This window comes from Phascolarctos cinereus, unplaced genomic scaffold (assembly GCF_003287225.1).
Source record: "Phascolarctos cinereus isolate Bilbo 61053 unplaced genomic scaffold, phaCin_HiC Scaffold_726;HRSCAF=1367, whole genome shotgun sequence".
In the NCBI taxonomy this organism is placed as follows: domain Eukaryota; kingdom Metazoa; phylum Chordata; class Mammalia; order Diprotodontia; family Phascolarctidae; genus Phascolarctos; species Phascolarctos cinereus.
Window position 1 is genome coordinate 150580743 of NW_027556098.1, and position 26910 is coordinate 150607652.

A 26910-nucleotide genomic window follows, 5' to 3' on the forward strand; every position below is an offset into this window, starting at 1 on the left:
AAGAGACATATCTCAAAATTCACATTTTCATTGATTAACTCCATTCTATTCTACTCTTTTATTCTGAAAATATCAACTTATTTTAAGTTTATTGGTAAAAAAAGTGATTATCTATAAGTAAGTAGACAAATTTCAGGTGTTTCCATTAAATACAATTTCTATTGACAAGGATTTTAAAATCTTGATTAAAAAAAATGTGAAGTTAAAAACATTTCTCAGCCTTTTAGTATTGATTATTAATTTACCATGCAAATATGGTCGTTATTTGGTGGCAAATTCTATACTTACGGAGGGGAAATGAACAATTTGGAAAAGTGATATTCAGACTGTCTTTGAATGCAAGAAATAATTGAATCAATTGAATCAACAATTAATAACCATTTATTAAGCACATACTATGTGCCAGGCTGTACTTCTGCTAAACATTGAGAATATAAAAAGAGTCAAAAGACAATTCCTGCCTTCAAGGAGCCTCCAAACTAATGGAGGAGATTAAATGCAAAACAATATATACAAAGCAAGCTACAAACAGGATAAATAGGATATAATTAACAGAGGAGAGGGAAGGTATTGGAATACAACAAAGTTGTGGAAGGCTTCCTGTAGAAGTTTGATTGTACTAGGGACTTGAAGGAAGTCAGGTAGGTCAGTAGTTAGAGCATAGATGGAAGCATTTCAGGCATGGCTGATAGCCACAGAAAAAGCCAAGGATGAAACACATGGTGTCCTGTTTGTTAAACCTTCAGGAGGCCAGTATTACTAGATCAAAGAATAAGAATTGGGGAATAAGGTATGAGAAGACATCAGATGTAGGAGGGGATAAGATTATGAAGGGTTTTGAATGCCTAATAGAGATTTTTTTTATTTTAATGAAATGCCCATAAAGATAAAATTAAAATAGAAAACCTACCTTTTCCACTTAAGTTACTGGATATTTAAGAGGACAATGCTTTGGGGCAATGGATTTTAAAAGTGTGTTTTAGTTTTCCTCAACATTTTTTCCATAAAAGATACAGTATTGCACTGTAAGAAAATATGCCTATGGAGGTACCTGTGTCTAACCTCCCTATTTTCTCTTTTGTCTCTTATTTGTTTATCTCAAAATGAATTTTGCCAAGAAGGCAAAATTGTCTGACCACTTATATCTGGCTAAATTGCACTGAAACATGATTTTCTAGTTATGCTTGAAAGTGGTTTGTGACAGATGTGCAATCTACCCTAGAGGAATGTGTCCATGAAGGCTAAAGCTAAAACACCTCTCTATTAAAATGTTTCAGTTCTGGCAAACACGTTTTTAGTTCAAGAGAAGTAACAACCAATTTGAAGGGCACACATTACATTCTCAGCAGAAATTTTACACAACAAAATCAGACATTTGTAGGATAGTTAGAAATCTCAGAAAGAACTATATTCAAATTTACTACACTGAATATTTCTCACAAAAGTATGGTACTAATACTGTACATATACCTTTCCATCATGAGTCAGACTATATTAAAATAAAATGGTCTAGGGAGTCCAAAATTAACATAAGATGTGAGCTCCCCCCCAAAAAAAAATCACATCAATAGCTAAATAAAAATAGCAATCAATTTTGTGAAAAATAAATGATAGGTCATTCAATTTAGAGCTGGATAAAAAACAAAAACATTAGCTGCTATCTACTCTAACTTTTCTTATGATGAGGATAAAATTAAGGGAAAAAGGAGTTCATGAGGAAACAGAGACACAAAGTAATTTATCATGAGTCACACAGGTGGTAATAATAGAATCAGGTTTTGAGGCTGGCTCTTTCAAAAGAGATTTACCCAGTTCTACTTCTTATTCCATTAACATTAATATTCTATCCTACAGCCTCATTTGAACTTAGTTATCATGGACAGACATTTGTATAATTCCCAATGTATGTAATATGAATGTAACACATCAAGCAAATTTATACAGATTCATGTTTTTCTCATATCTTTTCTTAGTGAATTAAATCCCACTGAATATAGCAATTTGCCTTCAGAGTCAAAAATGAATAAAAAACCTGAAAACTTTTAAAAGTTCTAAAATTCAGAAAACTTGTCATCAAAAACATGTTCATATATTTTTTGAAAAGCCTAAAACACAAGCCCTGTGAAAAACAAATGCTGAGTAACAAAATGTTTTCTATGAAGAGGTTGTCATTTTATGAATTATTTTCAGTCTTCTAAATATTTTAATAAAAGATATGAGAAAATACAAACCACAACTCCACTATCTTTCTTTAAAATATCAATAGGTCTATCTATTGTTATTAAAAATTATTTTGTCTCTAGCTTGATACTGCAATATAAACTGTAATTGTGCCTTTTCTCTAAGGTATAAAGATTCCTTTCTATATCCCTTTAACACAAAGAAATTTATGCAAAGAATCATTTTCATCTGTCTGAGATTAAGGTAAAGGTTAAGTAGATTGAAATCTATAGTCACAAAATTATTAAGGATTTGAGGTTTTCCTCATGATACCAATACAAGAAGTTTCAGTTCATGAAAATAAATCAACACTTTGGGTACTTAGTGTTCTCAATGCCAAATACTCAATTTGAATGCAATTATAGACTGAACTATTTTTATTTTATTTTTTATATCTTACCCTATGAAATAGAAATCAAAAGTAATCATGAGATGTGTATGAATAAAATAGATTTTAACTTCAATACTGACAACTGATACCAAAGTGGCTTTTCATTCAAATGTATAAAATAATTGCTTCTATTCTTTATTGTTCTTACAAATTGTAGACATCGGCTTTGTGATACTCAACTGAATTATAATAATTTCTCTCTTTTTTTGGTGAGGGAAATCATTTAGCCTCTGACTCCTTGGAAATTCAAGAACTATTGAAGTCATTTAAATACAAGTGCCATATTTGCTATTTCTTACTGATTTTAAGTATACTGTGAAATAAAAATCAATAGAATTTGCCCACTGAGAAAAATAGGTAAAAGACATTGATGAGTAAAATCCTAAATCCTCTGAGAGCACAAGGGATGTAGGCAGTATGCTGAAGTGTACTATGATATAAAATTGTCAAAGAAAAGGATCATGGAACAAAGATAGAATGCATTTTCTTCAAAGAATTTACTTTAAGTTTCAATTTAGCAAGAATTTATTAAGTACCTACTATGTGAATAGCATTGTACTAGATATAATGAGAACATAAAATTAGTACAAAATACAAACCCAGACCAGAAGAGCTCACCATTTAGTAGGGGAAATAATGGCTTGAGCAGCTCTAACACCAGTACTGTCTTAGTTCAGATTTAATGTTGAAAGAAAATGAAGCATTTTTTTAAATACAGCAAGGGTTTACAACAAGGATACAGTGGCAACTAGCTTCCCTAGACATAGAACATCTGACATCCTTGTCTGGTCATTAGAGTAGGAGATGGTGAATGACAGTGACTTGCATTGTCTTCAGAAGCCCACAAAGTCCACAAAAACACCAACTGAATGGGATTTTTTTTATAACAATAAATGCACAGGAACATGTATCAAGGAAGCTGGAGCCATTTCAGTACTTGGGACAATTTTGTGTAAATCTTAAATAAAACCTTCCCATGTTGTAGATGGGGGGAAAAACAGTGTCAGGGAAACACTGGTCCTTTCACACTAATACATATGACTCAGATGAAGGAATGATCCAAAGTATTCTATAAAACCAAGTCCCACAACAGAGTCATTGCTGGAATTTTAGTGGAAGGAGAGACCAGTGTGGACATCAAGAATTTAAGGTTAAAATTTGAAGCAGCCTTGAAAGAAAGATAATTCTTGGTTAAATCAAGATCAAGACATTCTAAGGGTGAAGTGGTAAAAATAAGAAAGCATAATTGACAACACTAGGCCAAGAATAAACATAGTGTCTATTTCCTTATTAGGAAATTTTCTGAGTAGCTTTTATGGAGTGATATTTCATTTGGGAGAGTGGATTAATAAAGTTAAATGAGAGAAAAGGCTCAGATTTGGAGGGAATGGAAAACTTCACTATCCTGATAAAGAAAGAAAACAAATAATGCCCGATGCATAGAACAGACTTGATATCATTATTTGCTTCTTTTTATTTGGTGTTTTAATTCAACCTATGTGTTACTGCTTCAGATTCCATCATCTTTCCCTAAGAAGGGATTTCTCCTCAGTTTTAATGGATGACCTAATAACTGCCAGGTATCATTCTTCTTCATGTAGCTGTATATCCCCATCCTTTTCTTTTACCAATTCCACTGAAGAGTCTCCGGGTTGGAAAAATGACTACAATTCCTATAGAGTCCCCTTTTTTATCTTCTACTCAATGAGTTTGAAATGAAAAGGGAAGGATTGGAAAAGGTAGTTATGAAATTGCACAGGTCATTCAAAATCTTTGGACCTCTATTTTCTCATCTCAAAAATAAGAGGGTTAATATACATAGGTTCTAAGGTACTTTCCACTTCTAAATCTATGAAATCCGGAAAATGTAAAAGAATGAAAAGAATGATGTATGTCACCAGTATATTTTTTTGGATTTGCTCACTTCCCTTCCATTCATAAGGCCACAGCTAGTGCATTACATTAATTAACAGATTAATATAATCTAGTAATTCTCAATGTGTGGTTCTGGGACTCCTGGGGGTCCCTGAGACCTTGTCAGGGGGTCTACAAAGTCAAAACTGTTTTCATAATAATACTAAAATGCCTTCTTTCTAATACAGTAAATATCAATGGCTATAACCACCATAAACTAAAGCTCTTTGCAGGGTCCTTGATAATTTTTAAGCATGTAAAAGAGATTATGAGACTAAAAAACCCTGGTCTAATCTGTTAGAGTGAGAGCTCCTGGGGGCAAGGATTGTTTTGTCTTTCCTGGTATCTCCAGCTAATAGCACAGAGCCTGGAACAGAAGAGATGCTTGATAAATACTTGACTTACTTGGCTATTCCAGATCATATCATTGATTATCCTTATCATTGTCTTTCTATCCACCCTACCTCTTGGGATGTGTAAGGTGTTTAGGAGGACTAGTTCCTCTGGTAGGCATCTCATCCTTCACTCAACTCTCAGGTGGGATGCCAAAAAACAGTAGCATGTGTAGCAGCCACATTTTAGTAAACCATCTCAGTAGATGGCTAAATCAGTTTGAGGCCATGGTTATCCTCAACCCCACCATGAGTTGGGGGAGGGGATGTCTATACCAACAATTGAAGACTTCCCCTGGAAGAATGGGTGGATGAGAACAATTTGTTCCAATGGCCATGAAGGCAGATGAAGCAGGTGCCGTGGAAAACAGAACTTGGTCAAACATCAAAGGCATCAAGGTCATCCACTGCATCTGAGTCCATGGCTAGTCATCCTGGCTTTTGTCTTGCAACTAGACTTTGATGACTCTGGAAGAGAGAGTGAGGCTGAAGACTTTGCACAATTCTGCCTCACTTAAATTCAATTTATGTGCAAATCAAGATACCACCCATGAGGTCATTGGTCCTCTTCCAAATGAAGGACAAACATTTGGGAAGGAGAATTACTTTTTATCTTCCCCCAATTTATTTTTTTATGTATTTATTCATTAGTTTCCAACATTTACTTCCACAAGATTTTGAGTTCCAAATTTTCTCATCCTTCCCCTTCCCTCACCCCATGACAGCCTGAATTCTGATTCTCCCTTTACCCATTATGTTCTCCCTTCTATTACCCCCTCCCTTATCATCTACCTTTTTTATTTTCCTGTAGGGTATGATAGATTTCAATATCCATTTGCCTGTGTATCTTATTTCCCAGTTGCATACAGAAACAATTTCTAACACTCATTTCTAAAACTTTGAGTTCAAAATTCTATCCTTTCCTTCCACCCCATCCACCGTCGTTGAGAAGGCAAGCAATTTAACATAGGCTATACATGTGTATTCATGCGAAAAACTTCCATGATAGTCATGTTGTGAAAGACTAACTATATTTCCCTCCATTTCTTCCCAGCCCCCATTTATTCTATTCTTTTCTTTGTCTCTGTCCCTCCTCAAAAGTATTTGCTTCTGATTAACCCCTCCCCCAATCTGCCCTCCTTCTATTACTCTTCCCTCTCTTATCCCATTTCCTCCTACTTTCCTGTAGGGTAAGATAGATTTCCATACACAGTTGAGTGTGTATGTTATTCCCTCCTTAAGCCAAATCCAATGAGAGTAAAGTTCACTCATTCCTTCTCACCTCTCACGTCTTCCCTGCCATATAAAAGTTTGTTCTTGCCTTTTTTATGTGAGATAATTTGCCCCATTCTACCTCTCCTTTTCTCCTTCTCCCAGTACATTACTCTCTCACCTCTTAATTTTCTTTTTTTAGATATCATCCCTTCATATTCAACTCACCCTGTGCCCTCTGTCTCTCTGTCTCTCTGTCTCTCTCTCTCTCTCTCTCTCTCCACACACACACACACACATTCCCTCCAACTACCCTAATAATGGAAAGGTCCCATGAGTTACAAATATCATCTTTCCATGTAGGAATGTAAACAATTAAACTTTAATAAGTCCCTTATGATTTCTCTTTCCTGTTTACCTTTTCAAGCTTCTCTTAAGTCTTGTATTTGAAGTCGAAATTTCTATTCAGCTCTGTCTTCTCAAGAATGCATTAAATTCCTCTACATCATTGATTATCAATGTTTTCTTCTCATTGATTACACTCTGTTTTGCTGGGTAGGTGATTCTTTGTTTTAATCCTAGCTCCTTTGACCTCTGGAATATTATATTCCAAGCTTTCTGATCCCTTAATGTAGATGCTACTAAATTTTGTGTTATCCTGATTGTTTCCACAGTACTTGAATTGCTTCTTTCTAGCTGCTTTCAATATTTTCTCCTTGACCTGGGACATCTGGAATGTGGCTATAATATTCCTGGGTGTTTTCCTTTGGTGATCTCCTTGAGGATGTGATCAGTGTATTCTTTCCATATCTATTTTTCTCTCTGGTGAGAGAATATCAGGGCAATTTTCCTTGATAATTTCTTGAAAGATGATGTCCAAGCTCCTTTTTTGATCATGGCTTAGAGGTAGTCCAATTTTTTTTTTTAAAATTATTTCTCCTGGATCTACTTTCCAAGTCAGTTGTTTATCTAATGAGATATTTCACATTGCCTTCTATTTTTTTCATTCTTTTTTTTTTTTATCATTTCTTGATTTCTCATAAGGTCATTAGCTTCCATTTGCTCCATTTTAATTTTTAAGGAATTATTTTCTTCAGTGAGCTTTTGGATTTCCTTTTCTATTTGGTCAATTCTGCTTGTTAAGACATTCTTCTTCTCATTGGCTTTTTGGACCACTTTTGTGATTTGTTCTATTCTATTTTTTTAAAGTGTTATTTTCTTCAGCATTTTTTTTTGGGGGATCTCCTTTAGCAAGCTGTTGACTTATTTTTCATGATTTTCTTCCATCAGTCTCATTTCTCTTCCCAATTTCCCCCTCCATTTCTCTTACTTGACATTCAAAATCTTTTTTGAGTTCTTCTATGGCCTGAGACCAATTCACATTTTTCTTGGGGGCTTTGGATGTAGTTTTGAATTTGTTGTCTTCTTCTGGTTGTATGGTTTGATCTTCCCTGTCACCAAAGTAATATTCTATAATCTGACTTTTTTGGTGCTGTTTGGTCATGTTCCCAGGCAATTACTTGAGTTTTAAACTCTTTGTTAATGTAGGGCTCTGCTTCCAGTGTGGAGGGTGTACTGTCTCAAGCTTCCAGGGTTTTGTGCAGCTGTTTTCAGAAATACTTCTAGGAATCTGTAAGTTTTTAGTTCTTCCAAGGTGTTATGTTCTAAAGGTAGGTCTTCTGGCCTATGCTCTGGTCTGTGAATGACCACAAGCATTCTTTTCTGCTCTGAAAATGAGAGGAGGGTTCCCTCTTCACTGCTGCCACAAGCTCTGCTATGCCAGGGCTCCTCCTCACCCCAGGACTGGCACCCAGGACTGGGAATCAGATCCAAGCATAGCAAAGCAAGAGAATCCTATCTCAGTGCCAGCAAAGGGATCCCTACAATCCCCCTCTGATCAGCTGCTCAATTCCCCCACTATCTATGGGTTGACAGCTCCAGAAGCAGCCACTGCCACTGTGGCCACCACCCTGGGGCTATGCTAGGTCCAGGGCTGGACTGAGCTCCTTTCTTACCCAGGTCTGACAGACCTTTCCCACTGACCTTCTCAGTTGTCTTTGGCATTTGTGGATTGAGAAGTCTGGAAACTGCCACAGCTCCCCTTGATTCATTCTCCTGAGGCCATTGCAAGTTTGATGGACCCTCATATTTGTCTGCATGGCCCATACTCAACTGCACTCCTCTCCCAGCACAGCACAGCAGACCTTTCCCATTAACCATCCAGGTTGTCTTGGGCTGGAAATTTGTTTCACTGTGTCTTTTTGTGGGTTATGCTGCTTTAGAATTTGTTTAAAGTCATTTTTTTACAAGTATTTGGAGAGTTTTGGGGGAAAGCTCAAGTGAGTGTCTACTTTTACTCTGCCATCTTGGCTCCATCCCCTGAGAATTATTTCTTAAACATTATCTTAACCAAATTATTAACCACTCCTATGAGCCCTCAGAACACTGAAGTGACTCTATTCTAATGAAAGCTGCTAGTCTTGGGCTTTAAGACTCCCCAGCTATAGGAGTTCAGCTGGAGAGCAGGAATTCTTGCCATTTCCCCTACTGTGTATCCTTAGCTCCCACCTAAGTGCTCTGTACATGACAAATGCTTCATGAAGGTGGGCTTTGCCTCACTCAAAGTAAGAACCTCAAAAGACCTTAGCTTGAAAGGGCGAAGGTCTCCCACTGCATCCTGGGCCATCTCCAGTCAGTTGTCCTGACTGATATCTAGCCACTGGACAGAGACAGCTCTGGAAGATAAAGTGAGGCTAGTGATTTTGCACCACCCTCCCTCACTCAAATCAAAGTCAACTGCAAGTCATCTCATAATCTCCCTGATATCATGGTCTTCTTTCAGAATGAAGAACAGCCCACAACCTGTGAGTAGTCCAAGCTGCCTGAACGGGGACCCAGCTGGCCAGTTCCAGTTGGGCATCTGCTGTCCTCTCCTCCTAAACTCTAACACAGAGTTAAAAGTCACGAAACAGGATGGGAAAATGCACAAGAACAAAAACTAGCCTTTCCATTGAAAGTATCTATGGTGACAGGTAAGATCAAAATACAAACTCAGAAGACAGCAATGCCAAAACAACTACACGCAAAGCCATAAAGAAAAATGTGAATTGGTCTCAGCAACCCCAAAATTCCAGGAGGAGCTCAAAAGGGTTTTTAACAATCAAATAAGAGAGGCAGAGGGGGGAAATGGTAAAAGAAAAGAAAATGCTACAAGAAAATAATTTTTATATTCAACAGCTTTGTAAAGAAGGAATAAAAAATACATAAGAAAATAACACCTTAAAAATAGAATAGGACAAATGTTAAAAGAAGCAAAAAAAAAATGCAGTAAAAAGGAGAACTCCTTAAAAGTCATAATTGGTCATCTGGGAAAAGATGTACAAAAATTCACTGAAGAAAAGAACTCATTTAAAAAAAAAGCAGACTTGGTCAAGTGGCAAAAGATAAAAAAAATTACTAAAGAAAATAAATCCTTAAAAAGTAGAATTGATCAAGTGGAAAAGGAGGTAAAAAAGCTCACTGAAGAAAATAATTCCTTAAAAATTAGAATTGGGCAAGTGGAAGCTAATGATTTCATGAGACATGAAGAAACAATAAAACAAAATCAAAGGAATGAAAAATAGAAGATAATGTAAAATATTTCCTTGGAAAAACAACTGACCTGGAAAACAAAGCAAGGTGAGATGATATAAAAATTACTGGACTCCCTGAAAGCCATGAGTTTTTTTTCAATGAGTCTAGACATCATATTTCATTAAATCATCAAGGAAAACTTCCCTGACATCCTAGAAATAAAGAATAAAAGAGAAATTGAAAGAATCCACCTGAAAGAAATCAAAAATGAAAACTCTGAGAAGTTCCAGAGCTCCAAGGTCAATGACAAAATATTTCAAGAAGCTAGAAAGAAACAATTCAGATATCATGGAGCTACAGTCAGGATAATACAACGTATAGCAGCTTCTACATTATGGAATTGGAGGACTTAGAACATAATGTTCCGGTGGACAAAGGAGTTGAGATTACAAGCAAGAATAGTCTACCAAGGAAACTGAATATAATCCTTAAATAGAAAAATGGATATTTAATGAAACTGAGGACTTTCAAGAATTCCTGAAGAAAAAAACAGAGGTGAACAGAAAATCTGACTTTCAAATACAAGACTCTAGAGAAGCATAAAAAGGTAATCGTGAAAGATAAAACATAAGGAATTAAATAAAGTTAAACTGTATGTGTGTGCATGCATGCATGCGTGCGTGTGTGTGTGTGTGTGTGTGTGTGTGTGTGTGTGTGTCTGTGTGTAGACAGAGGGCACAGGGTGAGTTGAAGATGAAGGGATGATATCTAAAAAAATAAAATTAAGGGATAAGAGAGGATTATACTGGGAGAAGGAGAAATGGAGAGGCAGAATGGGGTAAGTTATCTCACATAAAACAGACAAGAAAAAGCTTTGACAGTACAGAGGAAGTGGGGGAAGGTGAGAGGGACTGAGTGAACATTACTGTCATTGGATTTAGCTTAAAGAGCGAATAACACACACTCAATTGGATAAGGAAATCTACCTTAGCCTTCAGGAAAATAGGAAAGGGATAAAGGGTGCAGGAAGATAGAAAGGAGGGTAGATTGGTAGAGGGGGTAATCAGAAGCCAACACTTTTGAGGAGGGACAGGGTCAAAGGAGAGAACACAATAAATGGGGAGGGGGAAGATGAAGGGAAATATAGTTAATTTTTTACATTACTATTATGGAAGTGTTTTGCATGACTACACATGTATAACTTGCATTGAGTTGCTTGCCTTTTCAATGAGGTTGTGTGAGGAGGGAGGAAGGGAGAGAATTTGGAACCCAAAGTTTTAAAAACATATGTTAAAAATTGTTTTCATATGCAACTGGGAAATAATATATATATATATATATATATATATATATATATATATACATATATATATATATATATATATATATACATATATATATATATATATATATATATATATATATATATATATATATATATATATATATTATATAAGCAATGGGGTACAGAAATATATCTTGCCTTACAGGAAAATAGAAGAGGAAAGGGATAAGGGAGGGGGTGATAGAAGGGAGGGAAGATTAAGAGAAGGAGTATTCAGAATGTATGCCATCTTAGGGTGAAGGGGAAAGGAGAGGTGGGGAGAAAATTTGGAACTCAAAATCCTGTGGAAGTGAATGTTGAAAACTAAAAATAAATTAATTAAAAAAGAAAAAGAAAAACAACTAAATAAGAAAAATAGAGTGAGGAGAGATAATTTAAGAAAATTTAACTACTTGAAAGCCATGATAAAAAAAAAATAAGATCCTAGTTATCCAATTTCAAATCACACAAGATTTAGTGACTATTACTATAAAATGGTGGAAGGCTAAGAATTTGAAAGTCCAGAAGGCAAAGGATCTAGGGTTACAATCAAGCAAAACCTTCCCCGCAAAACTAAATATAACACTATGGGAGAAGGAATACATATTTAATAAAACAGAAGACTTAAATACTCTTGTTGAAAATATCAGAGCTGGAAAATTGCTATTCAAAAACACAGACTTAAAATAAAAGGCTAGAGAAGAATCGATTATGAGTCAGCTAAAGTAGAAAAGACAGGAATATAAAAAAAATATTCAAAAATTGCCATCAAGACTTCAGAAAGATCAAGAACAAAATAGATCTAATTAAAAAAGACAATCAAGAAAACTACATTTTGCTAAAAGTGCTCGTCCACAGGTGGGGAACCTGCAGCCTCAAGGCCACATGTGGCCCTCTAGGTCCTCAAGTGTGACCCTTTGACTGAATCCAAACTTCACAGAACAAATCCTTTCATTAAGGTGATTTCTTCTGTGAGGTTTGGATTCAGTCAAGGGGTCTTTGTTCTGTGAAATTTGGATTCAGTCAAAGGGCTGTGCTTGAGGACATAGAGGGCTTCAAAGCCACAGGTTCCCCACCCCTGACATAGACTATGAATTAATAACAATACTGAACATATGTGCACCAAATGCAGAGAATCCAAATTCCTTTAGCAACAGTGAAATGAGTTAGAGGAGAAAATTGTAAAACTATACTAATGTGAAACCTCAATTTATTCCTTTAATACCTAGATAAATATAAAATTAATTAAGTTGTAAGTTAAGGAGATATGTAGAATTTTAGAAAACAAAATAGATATAATAGATCTCTGAGAATGTTGAAAAGAAATAGATAGCAGAATATGTTTTTCTCATCTATCTGGCACCACTACAAAAAGTGACCATGTAAGTAGGGCATAAAAGCCTTACAAAATCCAGGAAAGCAGAAATAGAAATTGCACTCTTTGGGGACTGTAATGCAAATAAAAAAATTACATGCAATAAAGGTCCTATGAAGTATGGGTAAAAAAAATTGGAAATTAAATTATCCAATGTTAAGCAATGAGTGGGTCAAAGAAAAAATTATAGAAACAATCATTTCTTTATATATGTTGACAATAAAGAGACAACATACTAAAATTTTCAGGACGCAGCCAAAGCAGTGCCTAAGAATTTAAATAACTGAATGTTTTAACCAATAAAGAAGAGAAAAAGAAGATAGATTGGACTCCCCACTGAAATTATAAGAAGAAAAAATTTGAATCCCAAAGTAAATCCCAAAATAGAAATCCTAAAAATCAAAAAAGAGAATTAAATTGAAAGTAAAAAATAAATAAAAATGAACAAATAAATTAAACTACAAGCAGTTTCTATTTAAAAATATAGATAAACTATTGATTGACAATCTAAATAAAATGAAAGATTTATAATAATATAAATTTCACAGACTAAAAGCAAATACAGAATAATTAAATGACCTATATTAGGGAAAAAAGGAATTGATCAAGTCATAAGTTAACTCCTGGGCAGGGGGCAACTCTAGTACCAGAGGGATTTATAAGCAAAATCTGAAAAAAAATTTTAAAAAATTCCAATACTATAAAAATGTTTGAAGAAATAGGTAAACGAGTTCTACTAAATTCCTGTTATAATGCAAATATAATTTCAACATAGAAACCAGTAAGAGCAAAAAAAAAATGAGAAGGAAAACTATAGACCACTTTCTTTAATGCAGCTTGGTTTAAAATGTTTAAGTAAAATACTACCAGGAAATTACATAAATATATCATACATATCATATCCTATGACTAGGATGAATTTTTTACAACAGAAATGTAGTTCTGTTTTAATATAAAAAACTACAAATATCATTAAACATATCAAAATATGATTACTTAATACATGGAGGAAAAAAATACTTTTGATATAGCCATTCCTATTAAAAAAAAAAACCTACACAGCATAGAAATAAATGAAACTTCCTTTAAATGATAAATAGTATCTATTCAAAACCAAAAGCAAGCATTATATACAATAAGGGATAAGCTAGAAGCATTCCCAATAAGATCAGGGGTGAAATAAGGATGCCAGTTATCACCACTATTAATCAATAATGTACTAGAAATGTTAGCAAACTTATCAAAAATTGCAGGACATAATGTAAATCCAAAAAGATCACCAGAATTCCTACATATTATTAACAAAACCCAACAGTGAGAAAGAAATTCCATTTAAAATAATCAGAGATAATATCTACAGGACATAAATGGAGTACCCAAACACAATTACAAAACACACTCCACTCAAATACAGATCTAAATTATTAAATAAATATTAATTGTTCATGGGCAGGTTAAAAGTGACAATACTGCATAAATTAATTTACTTATTCATTACCATGCCGATCAAATTGCCAAAATATTACTTTACAGAGCTAGAAAAATGATAATAAAGTTCATCTGGAAGAAAAAAAGTAAGGTAATCAAACAAAATGTGAAGAAAATGGTGCAGTTTTACCACATTACAAAATATATTACACGGTAAATCATTAAAACAATCAGGCATTGGATTAAGAAATAGAGAGGTTTATTAATGGAATAGATAAAGTATACAATATCCAGAAAAAAATGATCACAGTAGTTTAGGTGTTTGATGAACCCAAAGATTCCAGCTTCTAGGACAAGAACTCACAATTTGAAAAAAAATTGCTAGGAAAACTGGAAAAGTAGACAGGCAGAAGATATGCATAAACCAATATCTCACTCCATTTGCCAAGATTAACTCAAATGGATGCATAATTTAATCATAAATGATGATATCATAAGCCAATTGGGGAAGGATGAAAGAAATAACCTATCCTATCTATGGATAGAGGGAAAATTTCTGAACAAAGAAGAGTGATTCACGAGATAATTTTTATTATACTAAATTTTTTTTGAATAAGCAGAACCAATTGTGCCATATTTAGAAGAAAAATGGGGAATTATGATAAAGCAGCAAATTTCTCTGGTAAAAGTCTCATTTCTCAAATATGTAGATAACTAAGCTATATATAATATATATGTATGTATGTATGTATATATATATAAAGAATTTCCCAATTGATAAACATTTAAGGGATATGGGAGGCAGATTATAGAAGAAGAAATAAAAAATATCAATACTCATATGAAAAAAATCCTCTAAATCACTAATAATTAGAGAAATGTAAGTAAAAACAACTATGAGGTACCACCTAATAGCCATCATATTGTCTAACATGACAGAAAATGAGAATGACAGTTGCAGGGAACATGGGACATTCAGAAATATGTACGAAAATGCCCTGTTGGTGGAGCCGGGAACCAGTCCAACCATTCTGGAGTACAATTTGCAACTGTGGCCAGAGGACTATGAAACTTTGCACACCCTTTGACTCTGCAATACTGATACTAGGTCTATATCTCAAAGAGATCAAAGGGGACAAAAAAGGACCATCATGTCTAAAAATATTTATAGTAGTCCTTTCTGTGAAGGTGAAAAATTGGAAACTGGAGGGATGCCTGTCGACTGGGGAATGGCTGAATATGTTATAATATATGAATGTCATAGAGTATAATTGTGATATAAAAAATGATAAAAGGGATATTTTTGGGACAAAAAAAGAGAAAACTTATATGAGTTGATTCAAAGTGAAGTGAGAAGATCCAGAAGCCCATAATTAATTTTGAAAGATTTAGTATCTCTGGAAAATGATAAATGTGGGAGATGTGGGAAAATTGGAACATTAATGCATTATTGGTAGAGATGTGAACTGATCCAACCACTTTGGAGAGCAATTTGTAACTTCGTCCAAAGGGCTATAAAAATGTGCATACCTTTTGACCTAGCAATAGCACTTCTACGGCTGTATCCCAAAGAGATAATATAAATGGGATATTTGCATTTATGTGTTTATAATTACATTATATAATATATTTTAATATATTATATTAGATGTTATATATAATATATTTTATATTATATAATATATTTATAGCAGCTCTTTCTGTGGTGGCAAAAATTGGAAACTGAGGGAATGACCATCCATTGGGGAATGGCTGAACAAGTTGTGATATATGAATGTAATGGAATACTATTGTGTTATAATAAATGATTATCAAGTGAACTTCAGAAAATCCTGGAAAGACTTGTATGGTCCAATGCTGAGTGAAGTGAGCAGAACCAGGAGAACATTGCACACAGTAACAACAACATTGTGCAATGACTTAACTCTTCTCAGCAGTGCAAGGATCTAAGACATCTCCAAAAGTCTCATGCTGGAAAATGCTATCCAAGTCCAGAGAAAGAACTATGGATTTTAAATGCAGATTGAAGCATACTATTTGCTTTTTTTTCTTCTGTTTTGTTTTGTTTCTTCTTTCTTGTGATTCCTCCTATTGGTTCTAATTCTTCTTTACAACACGACTAATATGAAAATACATTTAATAGGAATATATATGCAGAGGCTATATCAGATTGCATACCATCTTGGGTAGGAAGGGGGAGAAATTTAGAATTCAAAAGCTTATGGGAATGAAAATTGATAACTAAAAATAAATTAATAAAAAGAAGAAAAATATCATTAAATCTATAAATTAAACTTTAAAAAAAGACTCAGTACCTCTGATCAACACAGTAATCCACCACAATTCCAAGGGACTCATGATTTCAAATGTTATCTACCTCTGGATAGAAAATTAATGGCCTCAGGTTGTGGATTGAAGTATTTTTCCTTTGCTTTCCTTGCTTTGAGGTGATAACTAATGTGGAAATATATTTTACATATCTTCATACATATAATGGATATCATGTTTCTTGCCTTCCAAATGGGTATGGGAAGAGGATAAAGGAAGGGAGGGAGAGAATTTGAAAGTGCAAACTAAATTAAACTGACATAAAAATAAAAGTAAAGACAAATTTAAAAAGTTAGCAGAAATAAAATTGACAGAGAGCTACATAAGAAAATACAAAGAAAAAGGATTCCAAGAAGATTCATAGCTGATAAACAGGAAAGACCAAATGTATAGATATTCTGGTGGAAATGAACATGGAAATAGTGTGACGCAACTAATTATCATATATTTTACTTTTTTTCCCTTTTAAAAAAATGTATATCATCAGAACATTTAGAAGCTCAAGTTGACCACTTCAGAGGCTTATTAAAAGTATAGCATGATGACAAATTAATGTTCCCAAGTATGTAGCCTCCATAATGAATGGTAATGTACATTTACATCGGCATTGACATGACTTGGCAAAGGAGAAGACCAAAAGGATATCTAAAGAAACTTTTTAAAATTACCTTTCACTTACACTAGATAGCCATTCAATTCTTAGAGGGAAAATCTTTATGCTACATGACAGAAACACAGAAGTACAAATAAGATATTTTAAAGGTTGCATAGTAACTGTTATTCCAAGATAAGTTACTCTACCTTTAAAAAAAAAAGTGTTTTACTGATGCTTTATTACATTAAAGTCATTTCCTGATAACTTGTACTCTTTGATTCAATTTTCCCCCAAAAAAACCCACTTAATCAAAATACACCCAAACAATAACTCCATCTTCCAATGTGTGTAGGATTTTGCCCTCAGAGTTTGTCTCCTTTCTTCCAAAAAAGGGAAAGTTTATACCAATGGCCAATATTGGTTATTACAATTCATTGAAGTTCATCAGCTTTTTAGTGTTGCTTTCCTTCATATTATTGAGGTCATAGTATATACTGTTCTCCAGATTATATTTTTGTTAATTTATTTTGATTTATCAATAATCACTTCCATAAGCTTTTGAGTTTTAAAATTTTCTCCCCCTCACTTCCCACCTCCCTCCCCAAGATGTCACACAATCTGATAAAGGCTATACATATACATTCCTATTAAACATATTTTTCACAATAGTGATGTTGTAAGGAAGAATTAGAACCAACAGGAGGAACCACAAGAAAAAGAAAACAAAATAAAACAGAAGAAAAAAATAGCAAATAGTATGCTTCAATCTGCATTCAAACTCCATAGTTCTTTCTCATTTTCGAGCATGAGACCTTTGAAGATATCTTAAATCCTTGCACTCCTGAGAGGGCAAAGTGTATCAATGTTATCATCAAGCAACGTGGCTGTTGCTGTGTGCAATGTTGTCCTTGTTCTGCTCACCTCACTAAGCATCAGTCCATATAAGTCTTTCCAGGTTTTTCTGAAGTCTGCCTGCTCATCATTTCTTATAGGACAACTTGTTCAGCCATTCCCCAATTGATGGACATCCTCTCAATTTCCAATTCTTTGGCACCACAAAAAGAGCTGCTACAATTTTTTTTTTTTACATGTGGGTCCTTTTCCCATTTGTATGATCTCTTTGGATTACAACCCTATTACACACACATATATTTCCAAAATTAAGAACCATGGGAGATAGGAAACTACAACACTGTTTCCTCCAAGCCTAACCTCATAACATCTCTGCCTTCATATTCCTTAGATTCTCACCCTCACATACAGGACAGTTTGATCTAAAAGATACCACTTCCTTTCCTCTTATGTGTGCATATTTACACATACACACATACATACTGTTTTTGATAATTCAGAGTGATTTCATTGGTAATGTTACTCCATCTATCAATTCAAAATGCAATATTTCTACGTCATATCTCATTCTCTATGGTCAAAAACATCAATTAGCATTCACTCTCTGATAATGAACTTCTCTAGATTTAAGCAGGATTGTCCTCAGATAATAGAAATGTAGTCTATCAGTGGATGCATGTCAAAAGTCTTTCCAACATGGCAGGAACAACTAGAGTTTGAACTCGACTAGCATGACCTTTGAGAACCCAAAATCACTCCTGCAATTAACAATCTAAGTGTACTTTGATAGCAAATATATTCTTTCAAAAAGTGAATTCAGGGGGCAGCTACGTGGTACAGTAGATAGAGCACTGGGCCTGGATTCAGGAGGACCTGAGTTCAAATCCAGCCTCAGACACATAACACTACCTGTGTGACCCTGGGCAAGTCACTTAACCCCTTTGCCTAACCCCCCCCCAAAATGAATTCAGGAATAAGTAGAGGCAGAAACAATCTGGATTAAGGGGAGAATAGGACTAGCAAATGTAAATATAGAAAGCAATGCAAAGGTAACAATAAAAAGATTCTTTAAGCAAGAAGTTATAACTAACCTTGGATTAAGAGTGAAAGATACGGAATATAGCTTTCCTAGGGAATATTTTAAGAAAAATGACTTCTTATCATTAACAGTTTAAGTTCATCCTTCTAGCCCTAGGAGAGCAAGCATAACTTGCAAAAGAAACAACATGTTAATATTTTACTATGTTTCATTAATATGAAAGGCAACTTTGTGGTCAAAAATCAAAAGTTTCCAATTTGTAGAAAAAAATATATCATCTTGTTGCTTTCCTAAGTATTTTCTCCACTTAATTATATTTCTATCAGATATTGCTACCTGTCTAAGAAAACAATTCAAATGTTTTGCTACCTAGTCAACCACTCTTTCATACCACTGAGGAAAAATACAGCATTTTGAACATATTTGTTAAAACTTGTCAGGCATTTAATTCCATTTTACTACTTATATTTTGATACCAAATATTTAGAGCTACAAAATAAAAACATGAAGTATAACAGGAGGATAGACTCTCCAAAGGAGAATTCAGTCCAAGGAGCACTGGGGGGTGAAGAAGATATTTACATTTCTCTTTTGTCTTTGGTAGGCAAGATTACATATATTGGATTCACCAAAAGCCAGAATGAATAAAGCAGTAGTTTTGTGCAGTTTGCCAAGGTTCCCCACACTGAAATGAAAAAAAAAAAAAAGAAAGAAAAACCTCCTGACTAATATAGCTGATATTTTTTTCCTCAAAGAGAAAATGTTTTCAAATGAATAATAGTGACTTAGAAAATTGTAAGAGCCCATCAGAAAATGTGTATATGTGTAACAATTCGTGATCTCACTTCTCTTTCTACTTGTCTTGAGTAAGAGTTTTTAACAAAAATATAAAGTCCAATAAAAGAAATATCTATCATTGGGTAAAAAAACACTGAGAAAAATGTTGGATACAAATATTGCCATTCCCAATAACTCCTATGGCATGTATTCTATGAAGACACAACACCTAAGGTTGGAAAGGGGAGGTTTTTCTATTGTTATCTGCTTTTTAATGCAAACTATATCATTTTTTTTTTGAGAGATGCCACTAAGTTTCCCCTAGGGATCCTGATTCTTAAATCCCTGTCTTCCTGCATTTCATCTCAGAGAAAAACATTACTAGCAATGAAGGCAAAGTAGAAAAAACAGATTAAATGTATTTACACAGTACGTATACAATAGTAGGTATTAGACACGCTTATCCTAAGATATTGTTAAACCAATCTATTTTTTCTGGAACTTTAAGGACTTTGCTCTTATTCAATTATCATCTTGGAATGGTCTTACCATGGACCAATTGTAATAGGGCCTTAAGAGAAAGCCTAGAGCATGCTGGTTCTTGGCCAACTAGGTCTTTTATTATTATTGTTATTATTATTATTGTTATTATTATTATTATTATTATTATTATTATTATTAATTATAGGCTCTCATAGGAGTTGAGGTTAAAGAGAAAATTTTCTCTATTTGTTTAACTCAATGAATTCTTGTGAAAGGGACATTGACCCTTTGCTTATTGTGAATATTCCTTTAAAAGCATAAGAAATTGAATCCTACTTTTTGAATTGCAAGAATAACTTCTGAATAAAGGAATGTTATGGATTAATACAGAGATGTAGAATTGTTCCCTTTTGGTCCTAACGCATTCACAATTATTTACAAGTAAACTGTCATATGAAGGATAATGCAGGAGATGATCATATTTTGTATATATAGGTAAATAATTGCACTCCATCTACAAACATATTTTTTCACTTTTTCATCATCTGTTACATCATGAAGCACTGTACATGCTTTCCTCTACTATAACTATATAGATGGAAGGGGGCGGGGGAGTCTGTTTGTCTACTGCCACTCAAGTGTGTTTGGTTTATTTTTTTTTTTTGGTCAGGACTCATTGTAATGTAATGAACATTTATTTTTGAAAGTGCTTTTAGCTTAAGAGAAACTTTGGAATGACCCCTTTTTTAGGTAAAAGTGATATAACTTTTAATCATTTTGCCTATAATTCCAAATAATTGTAGTGAGAAGTAAGGAATCTTAATGGTTTGTCCCATTTATTATAAAACAAATTAAAAAACTGTAATCATAAATGTAAATCATAATATTACAATCGAAGTGTGCATATACCTATAACATATATATGCACATATATACACATGAATACACATGTATGCATATATGTATGTATGTATGTATCACAACATATACAAACTAATAAAATCTAACCTTATAACATATACATATAACAAATCCAAACTAATCCACAGCTGGCTTCCTCAGAACCTCTGAAAATAAAACTGGTTGATATTTAATGTGTTCTTAGTCTTTGTTTTCATATCAACACACACACACACACACACATATTTTGTTTTTCCTAGCAACATACATATTAAAGTAAACAGCAAGGTAAAAATTTCAGGATAATGATCCACTCAGACTCCCTAGGTATCCTATCTGTCTTGAACAGAGAATACAAGGCTTATGGTGCAATTATATGTATGAAGTATAAATCAAATAATCATAAGTCACTTATATTTACTAACATGTTAATCTATCACTGTAATAAAAATATCCAGGTGACACAAAAATCACAAACCTACCATTGATCCATCTGGCCTCAGGATTATGAACCACAAACTCTTTTCTGAAGAGATCTTCTAAAGACAATCTGGTCTCTGATGAATTTGTAAGTTCATCTAAAATAAAAAGGAGGAAATTTTGGTTAAACATGCAGGCATTTATCAATAATCAAACTCTAAGACAGTTTTTTTTCTTTCTAAGTGACAATGTTTTAGGTTACAGGGATTGTTTTAAGGAGGAGAATAGTATTATCTTCATTTCAATTCAAACTTTAGAATTTCATATTAATCTGTATTTAATAGCAAAATGCATTGTTTTTAATTTTTATCTTATTAATAAAAATTAAATGAAGTTTTCACTGTATTTTGTAGTCCAATCCATTCTATTGAAACAGATCATGAGTGCATGAATTTGAATAAGAAATTAAAAATTTATTTTAAACTAATTAAAATGAATATGTTGTAATTTTAGTAGGTTTGATCCCAGTGAACTATGATGTGTTGAAATTGTTGTTTTATTTGAGTGAAGTTCAGAGATCTATCATTAAGTAAAACAAAATTAGAAAGTAACAGACATAAGATTCTAAAAAAAAAGAAAATATAAAAAATATGAAGCATGATCAAGTTTAAGATGTGTCTAATTTATATACATTTGGCTTTATATTACTTGATTTTTCTTGTATGTCACAATGATCCTGCTTTCCTCTCTAGACCACAGCTGAACAGCAAATTCAATCTTCAAATACAAGATTCCAAAGAAGTATAAAAGGGTAAACAGGAAAGAAAAAAATATGCTATTCAATAAGATTAAACTGTTTACATCCCTACATATGAAGATAATATGTGTAACTGTTGAGAACTGTATCTCTATGAGGGCAGTTGGAAGGAGTATACATAAACAGAGGGTGTGGGTATAAATTGAGTTTGATGTGATGATACAAAAAAAAGTGTATAAAAAAGGATTGTACCTGGAGAAAAGGAAAGGGGGAGGCAGAATAGGATAGATTGCATCACATGAAGAGGTGCAAAAGACCCATTACAGTAGAAGGGAAGAAGGGAGGGGGTGAGTGTTCTTTGAACCTTATTCTCATCAGATTTGGCTCAAAGAGGCAATAACATACACACTCAGTTGGGTATAGAAATTCATCATACCCTGTGGAGAAGTAAGAGGGGAAAGGGGAAAGAAAAGGAAGGGGGTGGAGGCTGATAGAAGTGAGGGCAGGAGTAGAAATATTAAATGCGTCCTTTTCAGATCATGATGCAATAAAAATTCTGTGTAATAGACCAATGAAAGATAGACCAAAAATAATTTGAAACTAAATAATCTAATCCTAAAGAATGAGTGGGTCAAACAACAAATCATAGAAATAAGCAATAACTTCATCCAAGAGAATGATGATAATGAGAGAAAATACCAACACTTATGGGATGCAGTGAAAGCAGGCCTTAGGGGAACTTTTATATCCCTAAATGCTTATATGAATAAAACAAAAAGAACAGATCAACAAATTGGGCATGTAACTAAAAAAGCTAGAAAAAGAACAAATTAAAAATCCCAAATTAAATACAAAATTAGAAATTCTGATAAATCAAATGAGAAATAAAGAAAATTCAAAGTAAGAAAACTACTGAACTAATAAATAAAACCAAGAGGTGGTTTTATGAAAAAATAAATGATTGATTAATTTGATTTTTAAGAATAAGAAAATCAAACTACAAGTATCAAAAATAAAAGCTTAATTCACCACCAACGAAAAGGAAATTAAAGCAATAATTAGGAGTTATTTTGCCCAATTGCATGCTAATAAATCTGATAATCTAAGTGAAATCAATGAATAGTTAATAAAAAATGAACTGTCCAGATTAACAGAAAAGGAAATAAAATACTTAATCCTTTTTAGAAAAAAAGATAATAATCAAGCCATTAATGAACTCCCTAACACAAAATCTCTAGGGCCAAATGGATTTATAAGTGAATTCTATCAGACATTAAAAAAAATCCAATTATTTCCATTATTATATAAATTATTTGGAAAAATATGCAAAAAAGGAATCCTACAAAATTCCTTTTATGACAGAAATAGGGTGCTGATACCCAAACCAGGAGGAGCCAAAACATAGAAGGGAAAGTATAGACCAATTTCCCTAATGAATATACATGCAAAAATTTTAAATAAAATATTAGTAAAGAGATTATAGCCATTATCATGAGGATAATACACTATGACTCGGTGGGATCTTTATCAGGAATACAGAGCTAGTTCAATATGAGGGAAACTATCAGCATAATTAATCATATCAAAAATAAAACTAAGATAATATATTTATCAGAATAGATACAGAAAAAGCTTTTGGAAAAAATACAGTAATCATTACTATAAAAAAATGCAAGACAGTATAACAATAAAAGAGCTTTCCTTAAAATGATAAGCAGTATCTATTTAAAACCATCAGCAAGCATTATATGCAATGGGAATAAGTTAGAAACATTCCCAATTAGATCAAGGGTGAAATAAGGATGCCAATTATTACCAGTATTATTCAATAGTGTACCAGAAATGTTAGCTAAAGCAATAAGAGAAGAAAAAATAATTGAAGGAATTAAAATACGTAATGAGGAAATTAAACTATCACTCTTTGCAGATGATATGGTGGTATACTTAGTGAATCCTGGAGAATCAAGCAAAAAACTGCTTGAAACAACAACTTTAGCAAAGTTGTGTGATATAAAATAAACCCATATAAATTATCAGCATTTCTATATATGACCAACAATGCCCATCAGCAAGAGATAGAAAGAGAAAGTCCATTTAATGTAATTGTAGATAATATAAAATATTTGGGGGTCTATCTGACAAGACAAAATGAGGAACTATAAGAACACAATTACAAAACACTTTTCATGCAAATAAAGTCAGGTTGAAATAATTGGAAAAATAGCAATTGCTCATGGGTAGATGGAGCTAATATAATGAAAATGACAATTATACCTAAATTAATTTACTTATTCAATGCCATAGCAATCAAACTACAAAAAAAAAAATAGAGCTAGAAAAAATGACAAAATTCATCTGGAAGAACAAAAGATCAAGAATATCAAGGGAATTAATGGGGAAAATGCCAATGAAGGTTACCTAGCCATAGCAGATCTAAAACTATATTGAAAAGTGGCAATCACAAAAAAAAAGCTATTTTGTACTGGCTAAGAAATAGAGTAGTGCATCAGTAGAATAGGTTAGGTATAGAACGCACTAAGTAGTAAATGACTATAATAATCTACTCTTTGATAAGCCCAAAGACTCCAGATTTTGAGACAAGAAGTCATTATTAGATAAAAACTACCTGGAAAACAGGAAAATAGTGTGGCAGAAACTAGTCATTGATCATCATCTCATACCCTATATCAAGATAAATCCGAAATAGGTACACCATTTAAACATAAATGGTTATACCATAAGCAAATTAGGAGAGCAAGAAATAGTTTCCCTGTCAGATCTATAGAGAAGGGAAGAATTTATGACTATACAAGAGATAGAGAACATTATGAAATGCAAAATTGATCATTTTAATTACATTAAATTAATTTTAAAAAAGTTTTTTTTCACAAACAAAACCAATGCAAACAAGATTAGAAAACAAAAAGGTGGGAAACAATTTTTAGGGCCAGTGATATTTCTCAAAAATATAGAGAATTCAGTCAAATTTATAAGAATACAAATCATCCCCCAATTGAAAAATGGTTAATGGCTATGAACAGGCAGTTTTCAAATAAAGAAATTAAAGCTATCTATAGTTATATAAAGATGCTCTAAATCACTATTGATTAGATAAATGTAAATTAAAACAACTCTGAGGTACCACCTAACACCTATATGATTGGCTAATATGACAGAAAAGGAAAATGATAAATGTTGGAAAATATGTGGGAAAATTGGGACACTAATGCATTGTTAGTAGAGTTTTGAACTGAGTCAACCATTCTGGAGAGCAATTTGGAACTATGTCCAAAAGGCAACCAAATTGTGCATACCCTTTGATCCAACAATACCACTCCTAGGTCTATATCCCAAAGAGACCATAAAAAAGGGAAAGCGATTTACATGTACAAAAAGTTTATAATAGCTCTTTTTGTGGTGAGAAAGAATTGGAAATTGAGGGGATGCACATCAATTAGGGAATGGCTGAATAAGTTGTGGTTTATGAATGTGATGGGATACTATTTCTCTATAAGATGTGATGACCAGGCAGATTTCTGACAAGAAAAAAAACCTAGACTGACTTGCATGAACTGATGCTTAGTGAAGTGATCAGAATAATGAAAACATTGTACACAGTAACAACAAAATTGTGTGATCATCAACTTTGATAGAATTACCTCTTCTCAGCAAAACAATGACTCAAGACAATTCAAAAAGACTCATGATGGAAAATGCTATCCACATCCAGGGAAAGAACTATGGAATATGAACGGAGATTGAAGCATACCATTTTCACTTTTTAATTTTTTCTATCTCTTCATTTTTCCTTTGGTCCTGATTCTTCTTTCACAATATAACTAATATGAAAATATATTTAACATGATTGTACATGTATATCTATATCAGATTGCTCACTGTCTAGGGGAGAGAGGAGGAAAGGAGAAAATTTTGGAAATCAAAATCTAACAAAAATGAATGTTGAAAATTATCTTTACATGTAATTGCAAAAAAAATACTATTAAGTGCAAAAAAAAAATAAATTCTGCATGAGGAAACTCAGGACTTTAATGCCTGCTCTGACATTAAAAGTCTTAGAGATGACTGGATCTTAAAATATTAAGGTAACTGCCATTGTAGTACCTGTCTGAGACAGAGTTTCATCCCTATTCTTCCTCATTCTAAAACAAGTTTTCTATTTACTATGCAGTAATAGTTTCTCCAAGTTAAAGCATTTAACATCACTTGTACACACATAGAAATGATGAATTAAATCTCCTCCTCATCATCTCTCAGATGATTATTCATGACATTCATTGTTTGCCTTCCCAGCAATCTCTAATTCATAAATTCTGAGCATACACCAGTGACACAACATTATGGCAAGTCTCTTCATGTGGCCATGCAGCTATAGGAAGACTTTTGACTCCTTTTTTACTCTCCTTCCCCTTTCAGTTGGAAGTGATGATCGGGGTGAGAGTGGGAAAAAAGGAAAAGCCAATACTTTTTTTGTTTGTTGAACATACTTTGACACTCCCCCCCATTTAGATTATAATATAAAGGAGATCCCTGGAATAACATAGTTTATTACCACATAGGGGTGTGTGTGCATGTGTGTGCACATATACACATACATATGTGTGCATATACATGCACATCTATGCATATATGGACCTGTGTGATGATACAGACATATGTACATGCATACATACATATATACATATATTTAAAATGTTTAAAATATTAAATCATATTACTTGTAACATAATCTGGATAAAAAGAAGAGAAAGAAAGAGTGGAGGGAGGGAGACATGCAGGGAGAGGTAAATGGAGGAAGGCAAAAGTGAAAAAAAAAAGAAAAAATACATAACCAAGCAAGAAATCAACAATAACAACAAATACAAACAAACAGAAACAGGACAGGAAGAGAATGAGAAAGAAATAAAAAAAG

At 33.3% G+C, this 26910-nt stretch overlaps 1 protein-coding gene across 1 annotated transcript in view; it reads right to left on the minus strand.

Moving 5' to 3' along the window:
* The window catches only part of DPP10 (dipeptidyl peptidase like 10), a 956967-nt gene that overhangs the window by 641532 nt on the left and 288525 nt on the right, over positions 1-26910 (minus strand). The window contains exon 3 of the mRNA XM_078146817.1: positions 21286-21381. Within this exon, the coding sequence (XP_078002943.1) occupies positions 21286-21381 (96 nt within the window). The remainder of the gene's footprint in view (positions 1-21285; positions 21382-26910) is intronic.